Source organism: Nicotiana tabacum, chromosome 3, assembly GCF_000715075.1.
Source record: "Nicotiana tabacum cultivar K326 chromosome 3, ASM71507v2, whole genome shotgun sequence".
Classification (NCBI taxonomy): Eukaryota; Viridiplantae; Streptophyta; class Magnoliopsida; order Solanales; family Solanaceae; genus Nicotiana; species Nicotiana tabacum.
Window position 1 is genome coordinate 189,040,432 of NC_134082.1, and position 20,730 is coordinate 189,061,161.

Consider the following 20,730-nt stretch of genomic DNA (forward strand, 5'->3'; position numbering starts at 1 on the left):
ATTGTTTAATAAGTTAAGTGCTATTTAAAGCCAAAATAAGTATAAATAAAATGAGAATATAAATTGGAGTGAGCACGTGCGAAGAACTCAACAGGAGAGCCTCTGCCAATTTCAACCGTTGGAAGCCTACCCTTCCCGCTGACCCATCCATAGCACAACAAACCATGTACCTTTAGCAGCAGTTATTGTACCTCGATGGATCTCCTCGGGTGCTCCGCCGTCCGTTTCCCTAATACTTATCTCCGGCGTTCGCCACTTCGCCCATGCTCCGCCGCCGTGAGGTATCTCACAGCTGATTCCTTTCTCGCGCTGCGCCGCTGCTACTTCACTTGTCTTAATCTATCCTAAGTGTGTACAGTTTCTGCCTTTGCAGGTCGAGTATGAGCCTCCCTTTCCCTGAGCAGAAAGCAAAATACTATAGAGAGTTGGAAGCTGCCGTTGATGTTGTCGAGCGAGCTTGCCGTCTTTGCATTGATGTAAAATTTCTTTTTATTTAGCCAGAGTCACATAGTTTTATAGTTTAGTATCGAAAGTTGGTTATAGAACATTCATCAGTTGACTTTAACTAGCTTGGGACTAAGGCTTTTAGTTGTTTGATTAACTGATTGAGTTAACTAATTATCTTGAGGTGCATTTGGTTAATTGGATTGAAATGCTGCTGCTAGTCAATTTTAGTTTGTTTTCAGCAAAACACTAGTTTCTCTTTCAAATGCGAGAATATTTCGTGCTAATGTTATTGTAATTGCATTTGAACACCTATGTAGAAAGACTGTTAATGCTTATTGCACCTGAAATTATGAACTTCCTCTCTGCTATTCTACAATAATTAAGTTTTGATCTGGTACTTGCAATTTTGGTACGTGACATATTTACGGTGTACTCAATGTAAAAGATTATAGATCTTGGAGACAAAAGTTGTTAGCTTTTCTCTAACGAGATAACATCAGTTATTTAGTTCTGGTGAAATTTTATTGTATGCTTTTGAGCTCCAAAAATAGCTCAAACAAAAAAATTGGGGGATTAGTAGTCTGTCAAGTGATGTTATCATTTTATCAATTAAAAGTTCTGCTTTTTAATTTTTATGGTTGTAGGTGAAGAGCTCATTGTTCTCCAATGATGATAGGATTCTTGAGAAAAAGGACCAAACCCCAGTCACTATTGCAGATTTCGGCGTGCAGGCTTTGGTTAGCTTGGGTAATTCAATTTGCTTTTCTTGAAACCTTCTTCAGTTTTTCCTTGATTATTGAATTGAAAGTGCTGCAGTTTCCAACAATACTTTATAAAATTGGGAAGCGGAAAAGATACCAAGCATATTGGAGGTTTAATTTGTCTTACCACATGCTTTTTCTCTATTAAGAATGTTCGTCCACCTAGAGTTCTAATACCAACTTGTCACGACCCCGGTTCGCCCTCCATGAACCATCGTGACGGCACCTAGTCTCTACGACTAGGTAAGCCTAATTTGCGGAAGAAAACTAAACCTTGCGGAAGTAAACAATTTAAAACGGAAACAAAGCAGTAACAGTGTATAAATGTGCCACTCGGCATACACCATGTTTAACTCTCAATACCAACATAAATCCAAGACCTGAAAACCCATGAATCACAAGCTAAGAAAAAAGAAATACTACATAGCTCTAACTCCGGAATTTCTAATAAAGGACAGAAAAGTACAGAAGGGTTAAATACTAAAGACAGGAATAGAAAGGGACTCCTTGGTCTGCGGACGCTGCAGATGTACCTCGGAGTCTCTAAGCAGTCGCCTTCCTCAACGATAGTAGGCCTGATCAGCGGTACCTGGATCTGCACATAAAAACATGCGCAGAAGGGGCATGAGTACACCACAGCGGTACTTAGTAAGTGCCAAGCTTAACCTCGGTTGGGTAGTGACGAGGAAGGTCAGGGCCCTACTGAGGTTAAATACAATATGAGGGTTAATAGTGTGGAATAAAACAGTATAAATAAGTGCAACAGTAAGAAATAACATAGAATTGACAGAACAACAACAACTAGAACAGAGACAAAACAAGCCACGGAAAGAAAAACAGCTCAACGCAGAGATAACAACCGGGGCACCTTCCAGGATACCGTCCCGTAGTCCCAATTACAACTGTCCAGTGGATCTCCCGGGATACCGTCCCGTAGTCCATCATATATATGTCTGAAGGATCTCCCGGGATCCCATCCCGTAGTCCAACTATCAATGCACGGGGATCTACCGGAATCCCGATCCGTAGTCCCAAATGTAAATACCTAGTACTGGGGAATCTACCGGGTGCATTCCCGTAGTTCCATATAACTGTACAGGGGAATCTACCGGGAATCTAACCCGTAGTCCCAAAGTAAATGTGCAGGGGGATCTACTGGGAATCTAACCCGTAGTCCCAAAGTAAACAGACAAGGGGGAGCTACTGGAATCCCACATCTGTAGTCCCAAAATAAATACACAGCAATAGCAGGAAGATATCCAGAAATGGCAAAACTTCATATTAAGGCAACAAGTGATTCTAACCTAGCATGCTGTACAGAATTCAAGTAGGGAGGCAGGTTGAATCAAATAAAGCAAAGTAAGTCACTTAGGCATGCTTTTCTAAGCTAACAACAGGCTTAATAGTGCAAGAAATAGAAACAGGAAAGGAAACACACTAGTAATTACTTAAGAAAACTGGATTTCCAACAATTAGCACAAGTACGCACTCGTCACCTTACGTACAAGACATTTCAATTACCAAATATACCAATCTTAAGGGGAAGGTCCCCACATAAGGTTAGACAAGCCACTTACCTCGAACCGGCTCAAAATCAACCCAACACCACGTCTTTGCCACGAGTACTCGACTCCAAAGGGTCCAAATCTATTCAATTCGATTGCATAATGTAAATAACACTTCAAGTAACTGATTCTACAATTAAATTCTAAGCTAATACGTGAAATTATGTAAAATGACCAAACCGCCCCTCGGGCTCACATCTCGAAATCGGGTAAAATTTACATTTTCAGAATTCTCACACCCTCACGAGTCTAACTATACCAAAATTATCCAATTCCGATACCATTTGGTCCTTCAAATCATCATTTTACATTTTTGAAAGATTTCACAAGTTTTCTTCCCAAATTCCATCCCAGATCACGAATTCAATGATGGATTCATGTACTCTAGCCAAATCTGAGTTAGAATCACTTACCCCGATGAATTTCTTGAAAAACCTTCGAAAAATCGCCAAAATCCGAGCTTTCTAGGTCAAAATATGAAATAAAACCCAAAACCTCGTATTTATAGGGCACCCCCCCGGATTTCCACCTCTGCAGACCGCACAAAAACGACCGCGGTCCGCACAAAACCAGTGCGGTCCGCACAAAAATGACTGCGGCCACACATGTTTTGACTGCAGTGACAGACTTTTGTATTTTGGCCATAACTTTCACTACAGATATCCAAATTGTGATTTCTTTACCTTTCTGGAAACTAGACGCGAAGAGCTACAACTTTCGTTTTTGAATCATCCCAAAATTCCTTGTAGATCAAAAGATATGAGCTTCCGAAGTAGGACCAGTAAAATTTTCCTCACCGCGGACCGCACTGCATTTTGTGCGGCCGCACAGCCCCCACCGCGGACCGCACGGCCCCCACCGCGGACGCACTGGACTTTGTGCGGACTGCACTGGTGGGTTCCGAGGCTTGCAACTCTTCTGGACCTGCAACAGCTATGATTTTCGGCCTAAAACATCCCGGAACCTACCCGGAACTCACCCGAGTCCCCGGAACTTCAAACCAATTGTGCCAACACATCCCATGACATCGTTCAAACTTGTTCAAAACTTCGGAACGCTCACAACAACATCAAATCATCAATTTAACATAGGATTCAAGCCTAAGAACTCCAAGAACTCTTAACTTATGCTTTCGATCAAAAAGTCTATCAAATCTCGTTCGAACGACCTGAAATTTTGCAAGCACGTCTCATTCAACACTACGGAGCTACTCCAGTTTTCGGAATTCCCTTAGATCAAAATCTCACTATCGGACCGGAAACTTCAAAAATTCGGCTCTCGCCATTTTAAGCCTAAATTAGCTACGGACCTCCAAAACACAATCTGATCACGCCGCTAAACCCGAAATCACCCAACGGAGCTAACGGAACCGTCAGATTTCCATTCCGAGGCTGTCTTCACACTGTTCCGACTACGGTCAACTTTCCAACATATAAGCTCTCATTTAGGGAATAAATGTCCCAAAACTCCCCGAAACTCAAAACCGAACATCCCGGCTACTCACATTAGCAGAAATAAACTTGGGAAAAGCAGTTAATAGGGGATCGGAGCGTTAATTCTTAAGACGACCGGCCCGGTCGTCACATCCTCCTACACTTAAACATTCGTTCATCCTCGAACGAGCATAGAGACATACATGAAGTAGTGAAAAATTGAGGGTAACGGCTGCGCATATCCTGCTCGGTCTCCCAGGTCGCCTCCTCGACCGGCTGGCCTCGCCACTGAACCTTTACTGAAGCAATGTTCTTTGACCTCAGCTTTCTAATCTGCCTGTCCAATATTGCCACTGGCTCTTCAACATAAGATAGATCCTTGTCCAACTGGACTGAACTGAAATTCAACACGTGTGACGGATTGCCGTGATACCTCCGGAGCATCGAAACATGAAATACCAGCTCGTAAGCAACCTTCCCAACACGCCCCAATATCTCAAAAGGGCCAATAAACCTCAGACTCAACTTCCCTTTCTTCCCGAATCTCATAACGCCTTTCATAGGCGAAACCCGAAGCAGAACCCGCTCTCCAACCCTTCCGGTCTGCGTAACTCTTCTGTCTGGACTGGGCTGTGCGGAGTCTATCCTGAATCACCTTAACTTTCTCCAAAACATCCTGAACCAGGTCTGTGCCCAACAATCTGGCCTCACCCGGCTCAAACCAACCCACCGGGGATCTACACCGCCTCCCATATAAAGCCTCATACGGCGCCATCTGAATACTGGACTGGTAGCTGTTGTTGTAAGCAACTCCGCCAATGGCAAGAACTGATCCCAAGACTCTCCAAACTCAATCACACACGCACGGAGCATATCCTCAAGAATCTGAATGGTGCGCTCGGACTGTCCGTCCGTCTGAGGGTGAAATGCTGTACTCAACTCTACCCGAGTACCTAACTCATGCTAAACGGCTCTCCAGAACCGTGATGTGAACTGGGTACCTCTATCTGAAATGATGGAAACTGGAATACCATGCAGACGAACAATCTCCCGGATATAAATCTCCACCAACCGCTCCGAGGAATAAGTGGTACACACAGGAATAAAATGAGCGGATTTGGTCAGCCGATCCACAATCACCCAAATAGCATCGAACTTTCTCAAAGTCCGTGGGAGCCCAACTACAAAGTCCATGGTGATCCGCTCCCACTTCCATTCCGGAATCTCTATCTGCTGAAGCAACCCACCCAGTCTCTGGTGCTCATACTTCACCTGCTGACAGTTGAGACACCGAGCCACGAATCCAACTATATCTTTCGTCATCCGCCTCCACCAATAGTGCTATCTCAAATCCTGATACATCTTCGCGACACCCGGATGAATGGAATACCGCGAGCTATGGGCCTCCTCTAGAATCAACTCTCGAAGCCCATCGACATTGGGTACAACAAATCCGACCCTGCATCCTCAATACCCCATCATCACCAATAGTCACATCCCTAGCATCACCGTGCTGAACCTTGTCCTTGAAGACAAGCAAATGAGGGTCATCATACTGCCGCTCCCTGATGCGATCAAATAAAGACGACCGATAAACCACACAAGCTAGAACCCGACTGGGCTCCGAAAGATCCAATCTCACAAACTAGCTGGCTAAGGCCTGAACATATATCACCATAGGCCTCTCTGATGCTGGTAAATAAGCCAAACTCCCCAAACACTCTGCCCGGCGACTCAAAGCATCGGCCACCACATTGGCCTTGCCGGGGTGATACAAAATAGTGATATCATAGTCCTTTAGCAATTCCAACCACCTCCTCTGGCGCAAATTTAGATTTTTTTCTTGAACAAGTGCTGTAAGCTCCAATGGTCAGTATAAATCTCATAGGGGCTGTAGGCATCATAATAGACCATATAAGACCCCGAACCTGTAGGCAGTATCAAAATTGGGGCTGTGGTCAAAGCTGTCTTGAGCTTCTGAAAGCTCGCCTCACACTCCTCCGTCCACTAAAACGGAGTACCCTTCTGGGTCAACCTGGTCATAGGGGCTGCAATCGATGAAAACCCCTCCTCAAAACGACGGTAGTAACCCGCCAAACCAAGGAAACTGCGGATCTCTGTAGCTGAGGATGGTCTGGGCCAACTCTGCACGACCTCTATCTTCTTCGGATCCATCTGAATACCCTCACTCGATACCACGTGGCCTAAGAATGCCACTGATCCAACCAAAACTCACATTTCGAGAATTTAGCATATAACTTCTTATCTCTGAGAGTCTGAAGCACAGTCCTCAAGTGCTGCTCATGATCTTCCCGACTCCGAGAATACACCAGAATATCATCAATAAAGACAATGACGAACGAGTCAAGATACGGCCGAAACATATTGTGCATCAAATGCATAAAGGCTGCTGGGGCATTGGTCAGCCCAAATGACATAACAAGGAACTCGTAATGACCATACCGAGTTCTAAAAGCAGTCTTCGAGATATCTGTCTCCCGAATCTTCAACGGATGGTAACCTGAGCGCAAATCAATCTTAGAAAACACCTGTGCGCCCTGAAGCTGGTCAAACAGATCATCAATACGAGGCAAAGGATAAAGGTTCTTCACTGTAACCTTGTTCAACTGGCGATAATCAATACACATACGCATGGAACCATCCTTTTTCTTCACAAACAAGACAGGAGCACCCCAAGGTGATACAGTGGGCCGAATAAAACCCTTATCAAGCAATTCCTGTAACTGATCCTTCAACTCCTTCAACTCAGGAGGAGCCATACGATACAGATGGATAGAAATGGGCTGAGTGCCCGGCAACAGATCAATGCCAAAATCAATATTTCTATCAGGCGGCATGCCTGGAAGGTCAGCTGGAAACACATCGGGAAAATCCCGTACTACAGGGACTGAGTCGACAGAAGGGGTATCAATACTGACATCTCTCACATAAGCTAAATATGCGTCACACCCCTTCTCAACCATACGCTGAGCTTTAAGAAAAGAAATAACTCTACTGGGGGTGTAATCTAAGGTACCTCTCCACTCAACACGTGGTACACCTGGCATAGCCAGCATCACGGTTTTGGCGTGACAATCAAGAATAGCATAATGGGGCGACAACCAGTCCATGCCCAAGATAATATCAAAATCGACCATGCTGAGTAACAATAAATCGGCTCTGGTCTCAAAACCACTAAGAGCAACCAAACACGACCGATAAACGCGGTCCACAACGAGAGAATCTCCCACAGGAGTAGAAACATAAACAGGGGAACTCAAAGAATCCCGAGGTACACCCAAATGTGGAGCAAAATAAGAAGACACATAAGAGTAAGTAGAGCCTGGATCGAATAGAACCGATGCATCTTTGTGGCAAACCAGTATAATACTTGTGATGACAGAATCGGAGGCAACAACCTCGGTACGGGCAGGAAGGGCATAGTATCTGGCCTGGTCTCCCGCTCTAGGGCGACCTCTGCCTCCCCGACCTCCACCTCTAGCTGGCTGAGCAGGTGGGGTAGCAACTGGAGCTGAAACCATAGCCTGAGAACCCTGCGGGGCACGCTGTGGCTGAGAAGTCTGTGGAGGTGCACCTCTCCCAAGTCTGGGGCAATCCCTCACCATATGGCGTGTGTCACCACACTCAAAACAAGCTCTGGGAGGACGTGATGGTTGTGACTGGCTCGGGCCAGGTCTGCTGGACTGACCTCTGAAAGCACCCCGCGCAGGAGGCGCGCTAGATACCGGTGGTGCATAATAAGGCTCCTGAGGTCTAGGAGGAGCTGGAATACCACTGGGTGTTGGAAGAGCTGAATGAACAGGGCGACTCATATAACCCCTACCATGACGACCTGCAGCTGGGGTACGGGCACCAGAATAATGGCCCGACTCTCGAGACCTCTTGGCCTCCCTCTCCTCTCTCTCCCTAGCATGCATACCCTCAATCCTCCTAGCAATGCTCGCCACCTGCTGATAAGAAATATCCATCTCCAACTCACGAGCCATGCTAGATCTGATGTTGGGAATAAGGCCCTCAATAAATCGGCGAACTCTCTCGCGAACAGTAGAAACCAAGGCTGGTGCATGCCTAGCCAAACTGGTGTAACGGACAGCATACTCTAAAATAGTCATACCACCCTGGCACAATTGCTCAATCTTTGCGCACCATGCATCCCTAAGGCTCTGAGGAACATACTCTCTCACGAACGGATCTGAAAACTGAGTCCAAGTCAGTGAAGCAGCCTCATCTGGACTGTCTAACTCATAGGTGCGCCACCACTCATAGGCGGCTCCTCGAAGCTGAAAGGTAGTGAAAGAAACCCCGCTCGATCCTGAGATACCCATGGTACGGAGAATGCGGTAACACTCATCAAGGAATCCCAGAGCATCCTCCGATGCTAGACCACTGAATACAGGAGGCTTGTACTTCTTGAATCTCTCAAGCCTCAACTGCTCATCCTCGGAAGCAGCTGCCCTGTCCTCGGGCTGAGCTGGCACTGCAGGCGGTACAGGAATAATCTCAGGGACCTGCTCAACATGCACTCGCTGCTCAGGAGTGCTGGCGGCGGGAGTCTGTGCTCCTCCCCCGGCCTAAGATGTAGCTGCAGCAATGGGAAGCAACCCTGCATGAGCCAAAGTGGTGTACATACTCATGAACTGTGCCAAAGTCTGCTGAAGTGCTGGAATATTAGTAGCAGTAGGCGTATTAGGTGTCTGGACTCCGTCTGGAACTGCTGGTGGTAACTCGGCGGCAGCTCGCGCAGGTGCTCTGGCTGCATCACGTGCGCGTCCTCGGCCTCTACTCCGGCCCCAACTTCTAACGACTCTCGCAGGGGCGCGGGTGCCGAATCATTTCAGGTAGCACGTGTCCTCACCATCGGTGAGAGAATATAAGATAAAAGTTCAGAATTCGTGATGTCAAAAATCTCGCACGACAGGGAAATCAAATGAAATGGAATTTTCCTAACGGTTACGTAGCCTCTCGTAGATAAGTATAGACGTCTCCGTACCGATCAACGAGACTCTAATAAACCGGCTTGTAATCCATGACTCCTATGAACCTAGGGCTCTGATACCAACTTGTCACGACCCTAATTCGCCCTCCATGAACCATCGTGACGGCACCTAGTCTCTACGACTAGGTAAGCCTAATTTGCGAAAGAAAACTAAAACTTGCGGAAGTAAACAATTTAAAATGGAAACAAAGCAGTAACAGTGTATAAATGTGCCGCTCGGCATACACCATGTTTAACTCTCAATACCAAACATAAATCCAAGACCCGGAAACCCATGAATCACAAGCTAAGAAAAAAGAAATACTACATAGCTCTAACTCCGGAATTTCTAATAAAGGACAGAAAAGTACAGAAGGGCTAAATACTAAAGGCAGGAATAGAAAGGGACTCCTTGGTCTGCGGACGCGGCAGATGTACCTCGGAGTCTCTAAGCAGTCGCCTTCCTCAACGATAGTAGGCCTGATCAGCAGTACCTGGATCTGCACATGAAAAACATGCGCAGAAGGGGCATGAGTACACCACAACGGTACTCAGTAAGTGCCAAGCCTAACCTCGGTTGGGTAGTGACGAGGAAGGTCAGGGCCCTACTGAGGTTAAATACAATATGAGGGTTAACAGTGTGGAATAAAATAGTATAAATAAGTGCAACTGTAAGAAATAACATAGAATTGACAGAACAACAAGAACTAGAACAGAGACAAACAAGCCACAGAAAGAAAAACAGCTCAACACAGAGATAACAATCGGGGCACCTTCCAGGATACCGTCCTGTAGTCTCAATTACAACTGTCCAGTGGATCTCCCGGGATACCGTCCCGTAGTCCATCATTTAACTGTCCATTGGATCTCCCGGGATCCCGTCCCGTAGTCCAACTATCAATGCGCGGGGATCTACCGGAATCCCGATCCGTAGTCCCAAATGTAAATACCCAGTATTGTGGGAATCTACCTGGTGCATTCCCGTAGTTCCATATAACTGTGCAAGGGGATCTACCGGGAATCTAACCCGTAGTCCCAAAGTAAATGTGCAGGGGATCTACCGGGAATCTAACCCGTAGTCCCAAAGTAAACAGACAAGGGGGAGCTACCGGAATCCCACATCCGTAGTCCCAAAATAAATACACAGCAACAGCAGGAAGATATCCAGAAATGACAAAATTTCATATTAAGGCAACAAGTGATTTTAGCCTAGCATGCTGCACATAATTCAAGTAGGGCAGGTTGAAGAAAATAAAGCAAATTAAGTCACTTAGACATGTTTTCCTAAGCTAACAATAGGCTTAATAGTGCAAGAAATAGAAACAAGAAAGGAAACATACTAGTAATTACTTAAGAAAACCGAATTTCCAACAATTAGCACAAGTACGCACTCATCACCTCACGTACAAGGCATTTCAATTACCAAATATATCAACCCAACACCACGTCTTTGCCACAAGTACTCGACTCCAAAGAGTCCAAATCTATTCAATTCGATTGCATAATGTAAATAACACTTCAAGTAACTGATTCTACAATTAAATTCTAAGCTAATACGCGAAATTATGTAAAATGACCAAAACGCCCCTCGGGCACACATCTCGAAATCAGGTAAAATTTACATTTTCAGAATCCTCATACCCTCACGAGTCTATCCATACCAAAATTATCCAATTCCGATACCATTTGGTCCTTCAAATCATCATTTTACATTTTTGAAAGATTTCACAAGTTTTCTTCCCAAATTCCATCCCAAATCATGAATTAAATGATGAATTCAATGATGCATTCATGTACTCTTGCCAAATCTGAGTTAGAATCACTTACCCCGATGAATTTCTTGAAAAATTTTCGAAAAATCGCCAAAATCCGAGCTCTCTAGCTCAAAATATGAAATAAAACCCAAAACCTCGTATTTATAGGGCACCCCCCCGGATTTCCACCTCTGCAGACCGCACAAAAACGATCGCGGTCCGCACAAAACCAGTGCGGTCTGCACAGATTTTGACTGCAGTGACAGACTTTAGTATTTTGGCCATAACTTTCGCTACAGATGTCCAAATTGTGATTTCTTTACCTTTCTGGAAACTAGACACGAAGGGCTACAACTTTCGTTTTTGAATCATCCCAAAATTCCTTGTAGATCAAAAGATATGAGCTTCCGAAGTAGGGCCAGTAAAATTTTCCTCACCGCGGACCGCACTTCATTTTGTGCGGTCGCACAGCCCCCACCGCAGATGCACTGGACTTTGTGTGGACCGCACTGGTGGGTTCCGAGGCCTGCAACTCTTTTGGACCTGCAACAGCTATGATTTTTGGCCTAAAACATCCCGGAACCTACCCGGAACTCACCCGAGTCTCCGGGACTTCAAACCAATTGTGCCAACACATCCATGACATCGTTCAAACTTGTTCAAAACTTCGGAACGCTCACAACAACATCAAATCACCAATTTAACATAGGATTCAAGCCTAAGAACTCCAAGAACTCTTAACTTATGCTTTCGATCAAAAAGTCTATCAAATCTCGTCAGAACGACCTAAAATTTTGCAAGCGCGTCACATTCAACACTACAGAGCTACTCCAGTTTTCAGAATTCCATTCCGACCCTTAGATCAAAATCTCACTATCGGACCGGAAACTTCAAAAATTTGACTCTCGCCATTTCAAGCCTAAATTAGCTACGGACCTCCAAAACACAATCCGATCACGCCCCTAAACCCGAAATCACCCAACGGAGCTAACAGAAATTCCGAGGCCGGCTTCACACTGTTCCGACTACGGTCAACTTTCCAACACTTAAACTCTCATTTAGGGACTAAGTGTCCCAAAACTCCCCGAAACTCAAAACCGAACATCTCGGCAACTCACATTAGCAGAAATAAACTTGGGGAAAGCAGTTAATAGGGGATCGGGGCGTTAATTCTTAAGACGACCGGCCGGTCGTCATACTTTTTGCTTCATAGAGTAAATAAGGTTGTATGCTAGATTGATACGGTAATGGAACCTCCCTCTAATTGTCTAACGTTCTGCTATAACATCCAAAGCAACCGCCAATAATCTATTGAGGAAGATATGAACACTTTACTTTGAGCCAAAGCAATAAATACCCATGGCATGCATTTTTCTTGTTACATAAAAATGTACCTAATCAGCTATCAAATTGTTTAAGAATGATCAGACATGATGGACACTATCTTCTTTCCCTTCTGACTCTTTCTTTATTCTCTTGGAACAGAGCTGAATTGTTTCTCTTACTCTATCACATCCTATTCTGATAGAGATGAACAGACTCTTCCCTTCCATTCCTTTGGTGGCTGAAGAGGATTCATCATTCTTGCGGTCAACTAATCTAATCGGATCAGTGGTTGATGTGGTTGTGGATAAAGCAACTCTCAGAGACAAAGCAACAGAAGATAGTGTCTTGAAAGCAATTGACAGAGGGGGAAAGGATGCCTGTACTTTTGGGCCAAAGCCAGCCACATACTGGGTAAGTTGAGATCGACTTTAGAGCAGTATTCACTAACTTTCACGGATAAAATATTCATCTCTCTGAAACCTTCACATTAAGGGGGGAATTCCTCGGAAAGGGAACAACAGATTTTCTAATTCCACTTTGGGGGATACACCTTTTCATTTTGTTTTTCTGACATGTACATTTAGTTATTGGTATCTTTTTAATATTTGAGAAGTCATTGAAAGGCAAATAGATATACTTTTGCTTCTATGACAAGGAAAAACAAGTATCAGACCGTCCGAATAAACAACTATCATGCTGTCAAGAGGAAGGAAGCAGAAGATTTACATGGCCTTTGATAGTCCCTATTTCGTGATATATACTGCCTCCTTTTAATTCTCAGATACCAGATAATGTCCTGTACTTCCATGCACAAATGCCAACAGTTATTTGCTAATATTAGTACACTAAGATATTAAGGGCTTATAGTTCAATTAATTTGATGTGGAAAGTGCTTTTTCTAGTCTGATGGTGTCTATACTCTGGATGATTTTTTATGCTCAAGAAAAAGACATCTTAGCTTCCGTACTAATGAAATGTAACAGAACCTGAATTTGTGATTGCATTTTACTATCACGAGGTTGTGGACTATTTTGTAAAATTTCATGGACCTGGTACAGGTACTAGATCCCATTGATGGGACACGAGGGTTTGTTAAAGGTGTTGAAGCTCTCTATGTGGTATGTCCTTAATCTCTATTTTTCTCTTACTATTCTTTCTTTAGCGTCTTTAATATGTTCTTTTTACTTCCCAACCAACATAAAAACAAGGAGGAGAGGAATTTCAATGAAGAGAACAGCTTAACATGTGAGGTTGTTTTCCATGGCAATGGCTAAAGGTAGCAAGTAATAGCCGTGTGGGATTATCTCCAAATCAGTCTCTTCCTTTTGCCCATTGTGCTCGTTGGCCATTATTTCTTGTCTTGCTGAGGTTGAGAGACACGATTTTCTGAGTAAGCCACTTAGATACAATGAACTTTCAAGGAATTAGCAGTATTGTTTAAATATTAACAGCTTTATGCATCTTCCTCAATCCCTCGTGGAGCACCAATACTAGCCTTCAGCTGTCAGTGGGTCAGGAAATCTGCTCTCTATACTTGTATAATCACTCCAACTGATTTTGCTCTATAGTCAGTTAAGTTCAGATTTGTTGCAGCAGAAATCTTGATTTGGTCAAGCTTTCTTGAGGATGATAATATAATGATGAGAATTTGAGCTATCACCTTTCCATGCGAAATAGATGATATTGCTGGTGATAATATGGAAGCATCAGTAGAAAATGCAATAATAACATGGATGGGAAAATTGATTTTAATCGTATGGAACCTATGTATTATGAAGCGCAAATGTTAATTCAGATAGCAGCTGTTACAGTGATCCTCAAAGTTATGAGGTGTACAGATTTTCAAGTTGGTCTTTGGTTGGCAATTTCACATTAGTGATACAACATGCCCTTAATCTTGTAACCCTGCAAAATATGATATGTGCAGAAAAAGAGAAGAATAGGTTAATCTATTTGGCATCTAATCTCGTGGGAAATTTTGGTGAAGTAAAAAATAAAGAAGTGTCTTATGTTCTTATTAATAGCGGTTCATCATGATATTTCCTTGTTTGTTGTAGACACATAATAGGTGACTTTTCACTTGAGAGGGAAAAATCCTGAAAGATGCAGATTATCTACTAGTACTATCCTATTCACTATAAGGTTTTGATGTATTTCGCTTGTAGTTCATCTATTACCAGCAGCCTACTAATTTTCAATCAAATACTCTATAGGGTGGGTGCTATTAGTTCCATCACTTTCAGTAAGTTCTCTTCTACCCATCAAACTGGCAAGAATTCAGATCAATCCAAAAAGGACCGGGGAATGATGTTACACGGGGAAAACCTTTATTTTGGAATAACACTAGAAAGTGTGGTACTGTTAATCTTAAGTCTCATCCACATCAAACTTTTCCATTTGGTATCCCCTCATCCTCTTTGGTTTCATTCTACTTTCTCTGATAGCGCGATGTTTCAGGTTAAGGTAATTAATTTTCTCCAAACAAGAAGTCTTTGTAACTAAAGAGTCCTACATTATATACATAGCTTTTAATTATTGCATCTTCTTCTAGGATTTGTCAGTTGCTTGAATTGAGATTATACCTCTTACTGTTTCTTCAACTTATTTGGCTAAGCTTTGTTGTTAGGTGGCTTTGGCTCTTGTGGTTGAAGGACAGATTGTCTTGGGAGTTATGGGGTGTCCTAACTGGGAAGAAGACTATTTTGTTAATCGTGCCACCGGGGTCCAAGAAACTGGAAGCAATTTCTCCAGATCAGGGATGATCATGGTTTCTCATTTGGGTTGTGGAACATGGAAACAAAGGTTGTCAGACATGTTAACCATCAAGTTGCCTCAAAGTTGGACAAGATGCTATGTCGATGGGTGCCAAGTACTTAAGGAGGCACGTTTTTGTACTCCAGAAAGTCAAAAATGGGAATCTTTGCCTCTATCATCCTCATTTAATGCGAAAACAAACTCTGATAAAATAGGGAAAGGGGACATTCTTCTTGTGCCTGCATGCTGTGGAAGGTGATGTCTTCATGTCAAAGATTATTGTTAAAACATTTTGTTAGCAAAAATTGTTGCTTAGATGTGTCATGAGAAATTCTCACTTGCCTACAGTTGACATTTATGTATTGTTTTCAAACAGGATGGGCCTCCGAATTCGTGGATGCATTTTGAATTAGGAGTTGACAATTACATAAAAATTGTGATACTAAGCCTTGTAAGAAAACTATGTTAGATAAATGTGGAGCTGAAGTAAATTAATATTAGTTGAATGATCCTTTTATAGCATTTTTGTTGGAAAACGGGTCACAAGCACACTTAAATAGGGCAACATGTGATAAAACTGCTTTTACATCTGACTGGCATATCCTTCACATGTTGGAAACATACTTGTGATTTCTGATAGGATTTAAGCTGATATGATCTAAGCATAATATAAGACCTCTATTACTACAAATCTTATGCATACAAATACAGTGAATATCTTAACAGTGGTGCCTTTGTACAAGGAGTTGATGTTTGTTCATGATCATCAAATTGTCTGAACCACAGTTGGGAAGGGAAACATCTGGACGAATATTTTCCACCACCTCTGGCATATTTTTATCCTTTGATCTTAGTGTTTCTCTGTTTCAGGATTTCTTATTTGTGCCAGTAATGTTAAGCTTTCTTTCTCCACCAAAATTGCTAAAATTGTAGCTACACCTTTAGATACTTGTTTCTTTGTGTACAATGGTCCCTCATGTCATAAGCTCATGTTTACGTAGAGTAATGTTCTGCGGGTGGCAGTCTACAGGCTTTTGACAATTTCTTACTGAACAGTGTGATATTTTGGTGTTTGCTTTTCTTCAAAGTCCATACATGAAATAATTTAGCAGGACATTGGTTACATAAGTTGTCTTCAAGTTAGTTATATCGAATAGCCTCTGATTCTTGTTAATTTTTGCAAAAGCTTATAATCCTCAGTTGCTTGACCTCTGTGAAGACACGCTAATTCTGCTGTTGACATCCATCTGAAATGATCAATATTTGACGATTATACTTGTCGTTAATCTGTTTGATTAGTCTTGTCAGAGCACCAGCGAATACCACCACCCTCTTTCTCTGAAGGAAACTTGTTTCTTAGCAATATTTTGGTATTAGGTGTATTTGGAATTTTGGTTGGCTACTGAGTTACCAACATTTAATTTATTTTCGACAGAGGCTCATGAATCACATCCATTAGAGATTGAGGGAGCCTATTTTACGTTACCTCAGGACAGAATCACAACGGTTGTATTCTGTATGTTCTTCTAGTGATGCTCTAACTTAGACTCCCTTATAGGATGAATAGTTGAATTGTAAATTTATTACATTTTCTTCTGACTCTCTTTTTAGGGATAGAAAGTAGTTACTTTCTCACATTTCTTTGATGGTTTTTGCACATTCCTTAATGCAATTTCTTTCTGCTCTGCAGTTTGTGCAAATATATGATGGTGGCTTCTGGTAGAGCATCAGTTTTTCTTCTTCGTGCAACAACCAGAAAAGTTATGAAGGTGATTTTTTAATCTCACAGATTGTATGCAGATAACTGCAGTCAAGTGAGTTTATGCCTCATGTCACTAAAAATGTAGGCTTGGGACCCATAAGTGGAGCCACTTATAGTTTGAGTGGGGTCAAATAACAGCAACCTCAAAGGCTCTGTGGTTAATCAATATGTTTTATGATGTGCATTCTGGGCTAGCACAGATTTCACCCTGGTTAATTTTCTATAAACAATAAAATTAAATTGTATATTTACTTTAGGTCCAATATTAGTAGTCTTTTAATGATTTGTACGCTAGTAGGAAAAAAAATACTTCTGGTACTAGAGAAACTAATTTTCTGAATATTGGATTGAGACTGGTCATATGGAACAACATGGAAACTGAGGATTCATATGGCCGACCCTAGCTAGCTTGGGTTGGTGTTGTAACAAGAGAATTAGTTAGCGAAGTTGCATGGGTAATGCTATACATTTAGAACACAAGGAAAATAGGATATTTCGTGGTTTCTTGAGATTACGAGAAAGACATACTTGTTTGGTTTATAGTCCCTTGTCTAAAGTTATCGGGAGAAACGAACCTTTTGAGGTTCCCATTACAACTGCATAACAAGCAATTTATTTTCGTATATACTTTTTATTAGAAATACAGATGGATAAAAATGCATTTGCCCTGTCACATTCAACAACAATATACTGCAATTATTGGCGGAGAACAAAATTAAACGAAAATAACTTCATGGACATTTGAATTTTTCTCATAAAGTTGTTTCTCTCTTCCTTTATTGGTTACTTTAAGTTTAATGGATTTACTCAACCATTATATTGATTCCACTAGATCATTGAATTAGCGTATGCTTTCTTTTGGGTGTTCAACATTCTGATATGAACATATGACTCTCCACTGTAGAAAATCTCTGGCTATGCCCCTGCTTGGGACCATGCTGTCGGAATCATATGTGTTCATGAAGCTGGGGGAAAGGTATGCATCTCTCTATTACTATTCCTTTCTGTGGTCGATGCATCTCTCTGTTGGTATTCCTTTCTGCATATGCATTCGTCTTAAGTTGCCGGCTGCTAATTTCCATTTATAACCAGTTCTTGGGAGAAAAACAGAACAGCTGGTGTAATATTTGGTAAACCTACATAAATATACTAGGATGACAACTACCTTGTGCATATCTCAAGATGTAGGCGTCATCTTCTTTTTCTTTTGGCTACTGTCTAATGCAGGTTCATGATCAAGATCTAATGGATATATTTGAAATTTGAGAAATGGTTGGGAGGTGAAATTTATCATACCATAAAGCATAATTCCTGCAGTTTGCCTTAAAAGAAAACAGAGTTTGAAGAATAATTGAGTGGAATATATCCTTAATCCTTCTTAGATGATAAATTTCATCTCTGATAGACACAAAAGACATTTATTAAGCTAAAAAGAAGCATGAATGACAAGATATCTGTGAACTGCTAGCAGATCACACAAAAGGAACGGTCTTCATATTTCTGTGTGATCTTATTAGGATTCTTCTTCTTAGATATGATAATGACTATGTGCTACCTGATACAAACTCTCTTTTGTTAATCAGAGGCAACAAATGCATGAAATAAAATACTGTAGCTCTTCTATCATATCGATCCTTACATGACCCTCCATGCACTAGTATTGATACTTCCCCATAGCGTGTACAACTTTCAGATGTAGCCTGCTCGCAGCCTTGTTTACAGGGGCGGACCCACCTTATACCAAGGGGGTTCAGTTGAACCCGCTTCGTTAAAAAAAATAATTATTTTCAGTTGTTAGCTTCATCAGAAAATCATAAAAGAAGATAATATTATAAGATATGAACCCACTTAACACAAATGGAAGCTGCAGAGCAGTGGCTAAGAGGGTTCATAATTTGGGTGGAGGTCACAAGGTCGATCCTCCGCTGAATCGTCGTACTTAAACTTTTTCCACATTGCATTTTTATGTTCCAGTTATATATAACTATTGTACCTCTTACCTTTTTTTCCATCACCTATTATTACCTTGCTATTTTCTGTTATATCTTCTTTTCTTATTTCTCCTTTTGATTTCTTTTCTTTGCTTATATTCACAATAGTTATTCTTATTAAACTCTATTTTACTTTTTTTAAAAAAACTCTTTCCATTAAGTGAATTTTGGTTCTCTCTTTCATAGTTTCTGCTAAAACATGAGAATGCTTTGTTGAGATTATTTGTAATTTTTTTTAATGTAGTTTAGTTCATATATGTTGGAATCATTTATGTGTGTTATACTGAAAATTTTAGTTTAGTGTTTATTCTTTTACTTTAAAAGTTTATATCAATTAGTTTAGTTCATAATTCCCTTTTTTACTTTTTTTGTAAATACTTATTATGTTAAATTTCTTAGAGTTATAAGATTTTTAAGTTGGTTAATTTTTTTGTTAAGATTAATAAATTTGTTGAAGTAAAATTTGTTTATATATATAGATAAAATTACAAAACTTAAAAGTAGATAGTTTTCCTTTAAAAAAAATTCTCACATTTGATTAAAAAATGAGTGCCAATGACTTTATTTTGAGGTCACATGATGAACGAAACTTAGTGAGCAAATTTTATTTACCGGTGCCGTTTATACAAATGGCTACTATGCTCTTTGACTGAACCCGCTTGTATAAAATCCTGGGTCCGCCACTGCTTGTTTATTTGGCACAATAGGATGTAAAGCAAGGGAGAATTTTGTGCCCTTTGATTCTTTGCTTGATTCTTCTCCTTGTTAAGGCTTTAACTATATCCTTTGTCCTTCAACTTGAGGGGACGTGTGGGACTATACATCAATTAACATGAATCCTGTTTTGCAGAATTCTTTATTTTGTAAAATAAACGGGTCCGACTTGCTGTTTTTCCTAGTTATTCATTATGTGCAAAATCTTTTCAGGTGACTGACTGGGAAGGAAGTTCAATTGATTTTGCTGCAGATCAAATTGCACGGAGAACTATATTTCCTTCTGGTGGTTTTCTCGTGACAAATCATAGGTTACATAACGAGATACTTGGATTGATCTCCTCCAACTCACCAGTTATTTGATGGAATTCAGCATTCTTGTCATTCATAGCAGACATAGCGAGATGGTCTGACTAATCGCTTCCACTCCATCAAATTGATTAATTGCACTGGGCATTCTTGTGACAAATTATACCTCAAGTATTAATCAATGTCAGTATATTGACTTTGTTTATTAGCATACTTGCATTCTTTGGGCCTCAAGTGGCTCAGTTCAACTTAAAATCCTTTAAGCAGTGAATTTTCATAAAGAATGATTCATTTATTGGTGTACACTGAATAGGTAACACTGCCGAAGTGCATTGTCATTAATTCTTTCATCAGAAGCTGTTGCAACACAAGGAATGTTACCCGTTTATTGTTTTTATTTATTCAAGTAGGATTTCTGAGTCCGGAAAATGTTGTTCAAACAGCTTCGTGATTGAAACAGACTGCATTATCACCTATCCATGCAATCGTGTGGAGTCACTGTTTTTGCACTTGATTCTTATAAACTCTAAGCCAGAGGCTATCTAGTTTTCTAATATATCACTCTTAATAGTTTCCGATATCTCTTCTACATGCAATCGTTGGGGCATAGCAACTGGATTTTCTCTACGCAATTTTTATACAGTGAAAAAGGGAATAGGGAAGGTTTTAACTGAGAAGACAATGGTCAGGAAATCATTGTGGTTTGAACTCAAAGCATTGCAATTCTATTATAACAGCAAAGCAATTTAAACTTGAAACCATGCATCTATTATTAGCTTATGCAGATGTTTTTTTTACGAACGACTGCTACATTCTTGTCTTTTGCCTTATCTTTCACGAAGAAACTAATCTAAATCCAACTTTTTTGGTTTTCCTCCAAAATTCATCCACTTCAGAAATTGAACAATTCTGTTGCAG

The 20,730-nt window shown here is 41.3% G+C and overlaps 1 protein-coding gene across 3 annotated transcripts; it reads left to right on the forward strand.

Annotated features, from left to right (window-relative positions):
• Positions 1-57: 57 nt before the first annotated feature.
• Positions 58-20,241, forward strand: LOC107765898 (putative 3'(2'),5'-bisphosphate nucleotidase, mitochondrial). Of its 3 annotated transcripts, XR_012708076.1 has the most exons (10): positions 65-281; positions 359-476; positions 1,092-1,194; positions 12,485-12,693; positions 13,341-13,400; positions 14,909-15,291; positions 16,727-16,805; positions 17,703-17,774; positions 19,717-19,995; positions 20,126-20,241. XR_012708076.1 is itself a non-coding variant. In XM_075250330.1 (9 exons), exons 1-9 carry the CDS (start codon positions 196-198, stop codon positions 19,864-19,866), a joined length of 1,245 nt encoding a protein of 414 aa, XP_075106431.1. In that variant the 5' UTR covers positions 58-195; the 3' UTR covers positions 19,867-20,103. The 3 variants fall into 3 exon arrangements, 2 of the variants coding, with proteins under 2 accessions (XP_075106431.1, XP_075106430.1); XM_075250330.1 differs by lacking the exon at positions 20,126-20,241 and having other exon boundaries at positions 58-281; positions 374-476; positions 19,717-20,103; XM_075250329.1 differs by lacking the exon at positions 20,126-20,241 and having other exon boundaries at positions 19,717-20,103.
• Positions 20,242-20,730: the final 489 nt, after the last annotated feature.